At 48.2% G+C, this 9,661-nt stretch overlaps 1 protein-coding gene across 1 annotated transcript in view; it reads left to right on the top strand.

Moving 5' to 3' along the window:
- Positions 1 to 6: 6 nt before the first annotated feature.
- LOC104870774 (SH3 domain-binding glutamic acid-rich protein) overlaps positions 7 to 9,661 on the top strand; it is a 42,149-nt gene continuing 32,494 nt past the window's right edge. The window contains exons 1-2 of the mRNA XM_010636536.3: positions 7 to 135; positions 5,228 to 5,413. Coding sequence (XP_010634838.1) covers positions 91 to 135; positions 5,228 to 5,413 — 231 coding nt within the window. The 5' untranslated portion in view covers positions 7 to 90. The remainder of the gene's footprint in view (positions 136 to 5,227; positions 5,414 to 9,661) is intronic.

Here is a 9,661-nt window from a genome sequence, read left to right as displayed (position 1 = left end):
GCCAGCTGCCACCTGGCACTCGCTGCTGCCCGGCCCGCGACGCGTTCCCCGCAGGGGTGTGTTAGGGGAGCCCTCTCTCCGACCCTCGACATGGTTATCAAAGTGTTCGTGGCCACGTCTTCCGGGTCCATAGCGGTAGGTGCGGGGGTCTCAAGGGGGCGGGTTGGCCTGTTTGCGTGGTGTTGACAAAAGTATGCAAGAAAATGTGTGACCCGGACAGGTGGGTGTGAGAGCGGGTTGGAGGGAGGAGGAGGGTTTGATGATGGAGTTTTTAACGCGCGACTTGGGTGGCATGGCTGTTGCATGCACGTTTTATGGAATCACGGACTTTTTTAGTGTCTCCACCATTCATTCTGCAAGACTTAGACTGATTTAAAGTTGACGGAGGGAGGGGAGGAAGAAGAATCGAGATGTGTTGTGTACACGTGCCGACTCCCCACGATGAATCTAAACATCATTACGTGCCGCCACACGTGCTAATAGTTTTTTTTTTTTTTTAAATTGGCGTGACTCAGTTTGGACAGCGCAACGAAGGACCTCGCTGAAATGCCTCTGGGGTGAAGTCCCTCCGTGCCCACCGGGGCCCGCTAGAAAGCCTGCAGCTGGCAGGTGTAACGCTATTATTTGAGGGAAATGATGTCACGGGGACAAGAGCAAGTGTTTCTGAGGCCACAGTTTCAGAGTTTTGGAATCCAGACAGCCCCCAAATAGGGAGGAAAAGCCAGCGTCCCACCTCAGCCCCGGGGTAGACCTGCCTGGAGAAGGGAGGGTGACATCTCTCCTTCCTCCTGGGAAGCCCTGCAGGCTTAGGGTTTGGGCTGGAGCGGCTGCCTAGGGCTGGTGTTTTGATTCACTTTTTAGCAGACGCCAGGAAAGTGGTGAATAGAAAGCTCCTTATTAATCTCAAGACCAGAGAGGGGCTGTTTCCTTTTATATCCAGTTCCTGGAGGCTCTCGGGTTGCTGCTGCTCGGATTTCAGCAATCACTCAGCAGACAGAAAGGGTTTGGGCGGGGGCGGAGAAAACAGCTTGTGATACTTTGAGATCACAGCTGCTCCGGGAGCAGGTTTGAGACGGAAAAAAGGAGCAGCTCTGCAAATGCGAAATCCCAGACGTAAACCTTCCCTGGTGGCGCCTTTCCGCGGATCTTTCGGTGGATCTGTGATGAGCATGTTTTTGTTTGTTCATTTTTGTCAGGCTGGGGTTGGACCCCGGGCCTCATGAATGAGGGGCAAGAGCTCTGTCACTGAACTACATCCCCAGCCTAGGAGCCCATTGGTGAGATCACAAAATATTGCTTTGAGGAAAATGGCTCTGTTAGGCTTATATGTGAACACTCAGCACGGAAAACTTTCAGCACTTTTTGCCGATCCTCTGTGTGTTCTGCAGGCTGGGTCTGTGTGATCGGGCCGGTCACACAGCAAGGGATACATTTATAGATTTCTTAGGTTTCTTCGAATCTTACACCCGTGAAGTTTGGAGGCATTGTTTTAAAAATATTCACTTGTCTGGAGACAGTCTCTCACTGTGTAGCCGAGGGCGGTCTTGAACTTGCTGGGATCCTCCTGCCTCAGCCTCCCAGTGGGTGGCAGGCGTGCGCCCCCATACCCAGCTCTGGGAGCATCCTTGGCTCTGGCTTGGAGGAGCTGGAGCGGTGCCATCATCCCAGGGTCTCTGGAGAGCCAGGCTCACTGGGTGCCTGAGGCAAATGTTCCAGCGCCCCAAAACTGTGTGACCTCGGGAAAGGTATTTCACCTTGTCGGCAGCCTCAATTGCCGTGTCTGTAAAATGAGGCTAAGAATAGCGCCTGCCTCATAGATCTGTCATGAGGACTTCTGAAATAACACCCCCCCCTGCCCGGGCCTGGCACAGGATCAGACACCCGATCAGTGCTTGGAAAGCCTTGTGACCCATCAGCTAATGCTCTCACGACCAGTGGCGGTCCATTAGCTTTGGTTGCTACCAGCATTTTGGTAATGATTAATGCTAATTAATACTGCGGTGGTGAGAATGCCCCGTTACTATGAGTTAGTAGTGAATACTGTACCCATGAGTGCAGTGTGTTGGAACTGTGCAAGCGACTTCGGGTCTCATCCCAGAGTGACGTCGGTACCCCCTGTCGATGCTGATGGCTTTTCTGCAGGGGAATTTCCTCCAGACCTGGGCGGAAAAACCTCACCGCTAATACTGTCCACGTGGTGGTGGTCAGCAAAGCCAGCCTGCCTGTCTCCCTCCTGCCTCCCTCCCTTCCTGCCTTCCTTGCTTTCTTTGACACAGGGTTGTAGTATGTGGTTTAGGCTGGTCTTGAACTCACTATGGATGAATGAAATAAATGAAAAAGCAGCCGTGAACGGTCACCTCTAGGAGCTGCTGAGTCCACGTGGTGGCCTACCACAGTTCTACTTCACCGGTTGTCTCCACTCTGAAGGGGTTGGGTTAAGGTACCTTTCTTTTCGTATGATCCAGAAGCCCAGTGCCACAGTGGGGCGTGGGACAGAGGGAGAGGGCACAGCGCTGGGACCAGGGCAGACCCTGGTGGGGGCCCGGATGTCTCAGGTCCTTGTCCGTCTCCGTGGACATCAGGGATCACAATAACTCGACTCCTTCAAGATCCTGGAATGAATAGAAAAACAGGACTTTTAAATTGGATTGGTCTGGACTCAAAATCCTGGCAAATTCACTCACTGGGGCGCTGGGGTTGTTGTTTTATTTTATTTTTAAATATTTATTTATTTCTGTAATCCGGAGGATTAAACTCAGGGGCTTTACACTGAGCGGCACCCCCACTGCTCTTTTGAGACAAGGTCTTGCTAGATAGCCCAGGCTGGCCTCAGATTTCAGGTGATCCTCCTGCTTCAGCCTCCTGAGTGCTAGGATTACACGAGTGCCTGCCTCTCCGGGCAGGCACCAGCTTTCTGAGCTGGGAGAAAATGCAGATCGCCTGTGACCAGAGCCAGTGTGCCTTGCACTACACCTGGTGACGTCGGTGGGAGAGCTCTGAACTGAACAGCAGGATAGGCAGGAGGTGCCCAGCCAGTGGCACTGCGGTCAGGCCATTCTGATGATGGCGGAGACCAGGCATAAAGGTGGCGGGGGAGGAAGGCCTAGCTCCCAGGGACACTCCCCAGAGTCCCAAGGCTCGGAAGGATGACCCAGACCCTGGGCGTCCCCGGGTGCTGTGCACAGGTCCCTGGGGTGTGTGTCCCTGGGGGTGTGGAGAAGGGACTCAACCTGGGACTCTGGGGAGGAGGTCCCTGCCTGGGGCACCGGCCCCTCATCCCCTCCCAGTGTAAATGGCATCTGGGGAGTCCACGGGCACATGTGGCCTTTTCTTTCTCGTGAGGTGGGGGAAGCAGTTACGTCAGTGGTCTGCGTCTGCCAGTGCCGGCCTTTACCTCACCGGCAGGTGCCTGCTCGCTGTTGTTCTGTCCCTTTTCCTTTCCTTCTTTCCTCTTTCTCTTTCTCTCTCCTCCGCCTTTCTTCCCCTTCTCTTTTTCCTTCTTGTTCTTTTTCTGGAGACAGGATTTTACTATGTAGCCTAGGTTGGCGTCAAACTCAGTGTGACAGCGATCCTCCTGCCTCAGCCTCCTGAGTGCTGGGACTACAGGTGTGCGCCACCACGCCCGCGTAGTTTTCCTTGCGTTGTCCATGAGTTATTGATGGATTATTCATTTTGGCAAGAATTAATGATTTTTTCCATTCTGCTTTCTCCTTCCTCCCCGCTCCCTCTCTCCCTCTTCCTCTCCCTCTCTCTCCCCACCTCTCTCCTGTACAGAGATCTCCTAAGAAAGAATTTTGAAGTAGACCGAAAAGGGTCTGAATCTCAGCACTAAATCTAGGACGAGCTTGTAACTTTGGCAGCATTTATTTTAAACTGTCAAAGTTCGGTCTTTCTGCTGACAATCGGCCACATGAAAATGATACTCGGCCCTCGTGCCTGTGAGACATTTTTAAAGACTTATTTTCATTATGGCACAATATTCAATTCAGAGCAATTAAAAAAAAATTGGATTGAGGGTATTTTTCATGTCAAATCAAAAAGTTATTTAAGTCTTTAATCTTACTTTAAAAGATGGCCATGGCTGGGGATTTAGCTCAGTGGCACCACATCTGCCTGGAAAGCTCAAGGTCCTGAGTTCGATCTCTGTTACAAAAAAAAAAAAAAAAAAAAAAAGACTATATTTATACCTCTATCATTCTTAGTGTGTTCTGTATCTGCATCACACAAATAAGTTCTGTGCTTTGATTCAATCACATGAGCAGTCTAAACTCTTTGGTACAATGTCTCTTGCAGGGTGTAGAATTGATAAATAACTTTGATCAATATCTGATTGATTATACTTCCTGAAAGTTTCTCTCTGAGTTTTCAAAAAACAGAAGCCAGAGAGTCTGCTATAATTTGTTTACCAGTGTTTTTAAGAGAAAAGCTGGAGCTGGGGATTCAGCTCAGTGGTTCCGCCGCAAGTGCAAGTTCCTCGCAAGTGCAAGGTCCCAAGTTCGATCCCCGGTACAAAAAAAAAAAGAAAGAAAAGAAAAGCTGGAGCCAGGACATGTGACACAGGCCTACAATCCCAGCACTCTAGGAGGCTGAGGCAGAAGGATTGCAAGTCTGCGCCCGGCCTAGGTGACTTAGTGAGACCTGTCTCAAAATAAAAAAGGGCGGGGTGTGTAGCTCAGTGTGAAGGCCCTGAGTTCAATCTCTGGTACTGGAGGCGGAGTGCAGAAGGCATCACACACAGTGCCTCTGGGTCTCCGGTGCTATTTCTGCAGCTCCTTTCAGCTCTGTGTCACTCACACTGCTATTTCTGGAACTTTGAACGAAATGCATTTTAGCATGGGGTGCTCGGTGTGCGAATTTTGTAGCGAATTCTTTTTTTTCCCTCTTCTCCCTTTTCTGTACACCAGATCTCTTGCCAACTAGTTCTTGGTTTTTTGGCCATTAAAGCTTTGAATTATAAATCTTTTAAATACCCCAAATAAAAGATAACGAAGGCACCTGTATTTCGATTAGGTTACTTAGGAAAATGTTTTAAACACCGGTGATATTAAATCTCAGAGTTTAAAGTCACTGTCCATCATTTATAACTAAGCGTGATTTTATTGCTGTCCTTGTTTGAATCTTTTACAGAATTATTGGTACTGTGTGTTATAGCCAGAGGAAGGATTTATGTGCAAAACGCCCCCCCATGAACATCCTAACGGTTATTTTTTTCTCTGCTCCTGACCAGATTAGGAAGAAACAGCAGGAAGTGGTGGGTTTTTTGGAAGCTAACAAAATCGACTTCAAGGAGCTAGATATAGCTGGTGATGAAGACAACAGGAGGTGGATGAGAGAGAATGTTCCCGGGACGAATAAGCCTCAGAATGGTATCCCGCTGCCGCCCCAGATCTTCAATGAGGAGCAGTACTGCGGGGTGAGTGGCCTGGTGGGAGCCCTGTGTGTGCGCCTGTGTCGGGAATCTTGGGGGCAGATTAACCGTGAAACCCCATATGAAACTGTCCCCATCTTTCTGGGTGTCCAGACAGCTGTTAGGGCTCCCTTGTCTTCAGTAACAGAGTCTTAAGTTGCAGAGGGGCGGAAACAGGAACACAATGATTCAGAAGTCGTTCAGCTTGGGTATCTTTGGTTCCTTGCTTTATTTTTTATTTTTCCTTGCTTTATTTTGAAGAATCAAATCTCTTGTTCAGCAAAACTCACGTTCAGTTAGAAAGGGATTCTGTTCAGCTGTGTCACGGGCACACTTGGCCATGCGAGTGGACATGCGGTCAATTTCCTCTGTGGCCAAGTTGCCTTTGCAGAAAGGGAGATTCTGGCTGGGGATTTAGCTCAGTGGTTCCGCCACCTTCCTCGCAAGCACAAGGACCCAAGTTCGATCCCCGGTACCAAAATTAAAAAAAAAAAAAAAAAAAAAAAAAAAAAAGGAGTACAGAGATTCTAGCACAACACAAGTGTGTGTGAATTTATCTAATTACTGCAAACTATTCCAGGATATTTTGATTTCAACAGCAATTTTGTTTTACACATTCAATAGTTTATTACAGCACAAGGCCACTGTTTCCTCAGAGTTCACAGATGGTGGTTAGAATCAGATTGTTGAAAGAAATGTTCAGGAGGCCGGGGTGGAGCTTGATAAAGCACTCACCTAGCATGCATGAGATTCTGGGTTCAACTCCTAGCAATACTGGAAAGAAATGAAGACATCAAAGGACTTTAAAGTATGAGGACCGGAAGTTATCTTTGGGGTCATTTTTCAGGTGGGGGAATAAGGTCTCTGTAGTTCGATGCCGGCCGTTGTTGAGTGCCGGGACCGGGTGTAGGACTCTAACCCCCCAGGCCCTAGTTATTTTCTCATTGTACAGAACTGTGTATTCCTTGACATGGCTTTTATTGATTATTACACTTTTTATCTAACGCACCTGTCATCAGCGTGTGTGGGCCAAAGCCTGCCCCTGCTGCTGTAGTCAGTAAAATGCCTGGGACAAAGCCACAGGAATTCTTTTACCCATGCCTGGGGCTCCTTCACAGCAGGCAGAGGCCAGTAGTTTGCACACGTGGGCGAAGCCAAAAGCACTGGTTCCTGCTGGAGGTTCTGGGGGAGAGTCTGTTCCAGCAGCCTGGCCACTCCAGACTCTGCCTCCGTCTCCACATGGTCTCTGTGGCCCTCCTTGGATCAGGAGTCACCCTGTGCCCGTGTGCCTTTAGCTGATTATGTCTGAAAACATCTCACTTCCATAGAAGTTGCTTTCTGATGTTCTGGGTGGACACGGGTACCGGGCACTGTACGGATTTATGGTATGGGGCTGAATGAATTTACTTGGCCGAGTTCTCTTCTGCTTAGCTGAAAGGCGGGTAGGTGTCGGTGTCTTCAGACAATCTTACTGTGACCAGCTCGTGTTTAGGGGGACGTGTGGTTTGATTCCGCTTCCTGTGGTTTTTAACCTGGCCCTCCCTTCCCACAGCCCACTCCTGCCCAGCCTCTACCTGCCTCCCTCCTTCCTCCTTACCTGCATGTCTAACAAACTGAGCCTCCTCTTGGTTAAGGAAAGGGATAAGAAGGTTTTCTTGGGAGGGTGGGGGTGGGGGTGGTAGTGAGGAATTTTGATTTTATTTTTGATGTAAATAATTACTGTCAATTGAAACACGAACAGACTCGCACACTGGAAACGACATGATTCAAAAGGGTCTGCAGGGAAAAGGATTCTGCTCCCATTGCTGACCCTGTCCCGTCCACCCTGTGGAATGTCACGCAGGCCCCTGCTCAGGGAGGCACTGCACCAGGCTTATACTCTCCTTGTCTTGAAATTTTTAGTAGCTTTTAAACCCTGGCCTACCCATTTTCATTCCACATTGGGCCCACAAATTGTAGGCAATTTCTTATTTGGCTTCCAGAGAGTTTCTATGCGTGTTTATGACCTGGTGTCACTCAAAACATGGGTGTGTGCTATAGACTCTCATCTTGTTCATTTGGCCAAAGCATCTTGAGGGCCAGCGATGTAGCTCAGTGGTTCCACCACCTGCCTCGTATGCATGAGGTCCTGAGTTTGATCCTAGGTGTAAGACTTAAGTCTCACTTTTACTCCTGGAGCGTGAACAGCCAAGAGGCCTCCACGATGCTGGGCTCAGAAGCTCAGCGAGGCTCCAGGAGCTTGTCGGACAGCGAGAGTCACCCAGGAAGGAACCCACCAGGCAAGTTGGCTAATAGACCTTTATTAGTCTGGCCAGACGGCACTCCCCAAGCCAAGTAGCTCAGAGAGGCGGCTAGCTCAGAAACAGAGGCCATTTTATATAGGGCTATGGGGGGAGGGTTTACACTCAAAACTTACAGGAAGGGGACAAAGGCAAAGAATCAGTTGATCTGAGCTAGTGGTCATCAAGCTAATGATGCTAATGATCAGCAGATCGATTATCCATTATTCCATTTACAATTTAGATTATAATGTTCAGAACATTCAACTACAGGCAAGTAAGGAGTGGCGTGATTTATGTTGGGTCTCTGTGTTCACTACAGTTTCCATTTAGTTTCCCAGCTACTTCAAAGCAGTTACTTAACAATTCACAATTAATCATTAGTTATTCTATAAGGGGTGGGGGGAGCGACGGTCTCTAGGTTGTTTGCTGGTCAACATGGAGTCGCTCTGGTTCAGTCAGGCTCTTACACTGGGTACAAGAAAAAAATCCCAAATAACTGCATCCTGAGGGCCACTGCATGGCACACGTGCTCCCAATTCGAATGGTGCGGGCATCCCATTGTATAGATCATAAGGTTTCAGTGTCATTCTCTAAAGGAGAGCATTCAAGTCTCAGCCTCCCACCCTTAGGCTGCAGTCGTGTTTATATCTGACTCCAGGCCAGACCAGGAGTCTTCTTGATAAGGCAGGTCTTCGCAGTGAGTGCAGTGTGGGTAAATGAATTCCTACGGGATGTGTGGGATTAAAGCACATTACCCAGGCATCGCACTTTTGCCAGACACTGACTGGTGAGTGGCCTCGTGTGGCCACACCATACATTCCCATCGGTGGGTTTGGGGGTGGCCGGTTCCTGGTGACATCGACAACTTGTGCATGGCACACATTTGGGCCTTTGCCACCTGTTAAATGGACAATGGATTCTCACTGCCTTGACTGGATTTCTTTCCCTGGGTGAAGTTAGATATCTTTTCGGATTCTGTTTATGAGGTACCAGCGTTTCTTCCCCTATGACTTGTCTATGCATGCTCTTTGACATTTTTCGATGGGGCTACAGATGTGTATTGCTTTTGATAGAGAACACTTTAATAGCAAAAACCCTATGAAATATCACCACGTAAAATAACTTCTGCCCTTGCTCTGTTTAGCTCAGAATTAACGGGGATGGGAGGCACCCAGTGTCTCTCAAAAGTTTTGTAAATGAAAAGAACCACTGTGAGCTTTGCTGACCAGACACGCCCCTCCCCCTGGGCTAGAAGAGATAACCAAATGAAGTTTAAAGGTAACCTCCCCTACCAAAGCAGTGCTACATCCGGGTTGAAATTCAATTGCCTGGCCACCACTTTTCGAATGTCAGCAATGTGAACTGTGAAATGCAATGACAGCAAGGCTGTAAAACCCTATATAAGGGGGAGTTGTAGCCCAGTACTGGATCGATCAAGGCACTGCCATTAGGTGTGATCGATCCCCATCGATGGAGTAAACTTTTGTTATTTTATTTCCATTCTGCTGCCTCTCTCTGTGTATAACTTGCCAATTCCTTCCTAACACTTTTAAGAGTTTTTACATATCAGAAAGTAGCCCTTTGACTACCACAGATGTTATAGATATTTTCCCAACCTTTCTTAGGTGTCTTTTGACTATTTATTTATTTTTGTGGTAGCAGGGGTCAAACTCAGGACCTTACATTTACAAGGCAGGCACGGTGCCACTGAGCTGAATCCCTGGCCCGTCTTTTGACTTTTTAAAGGGATATTTTGTGGTAATGTAGAATTTTTGAATTTTTTGTGTGGATAAGTGTGTTAATTATTTCTCTTTTTGGTTCCTGGACTCTGAATCTTGTTTAGAAAAGCTTTCAACACCAAAAGATTAGCAAAAGAATCATTTCACGTTTACTTCTAATACTTTTCCAGTGAAGATAGGATTTCGCATCTCTTCCTTTTGCTTATTTGAACCATCCTTTTAATTTAGGCTAA

The sequence above is a fragment of the Fukomys damarensis genome, unplaced genomic scaffold (assembly GCF_012274545.1).
Source record: "Fukomys damarensis isolate Sample0158 unplaced genomic scaffold, DMR_v1.0_HiC HiC_scaffold_24, whole genome shotgun sequence".
Lineage (NCBI taxonomy): Eukaryota > Metazoa > Chordata > Mammalia > Rodentia > Bathyergidae > Fukomys > Fukomys damarensis.
Note: the sequence above shows the minus strand (reverse complement) of the source record. Positions and strands in the feature narration are given on the sequence as shown.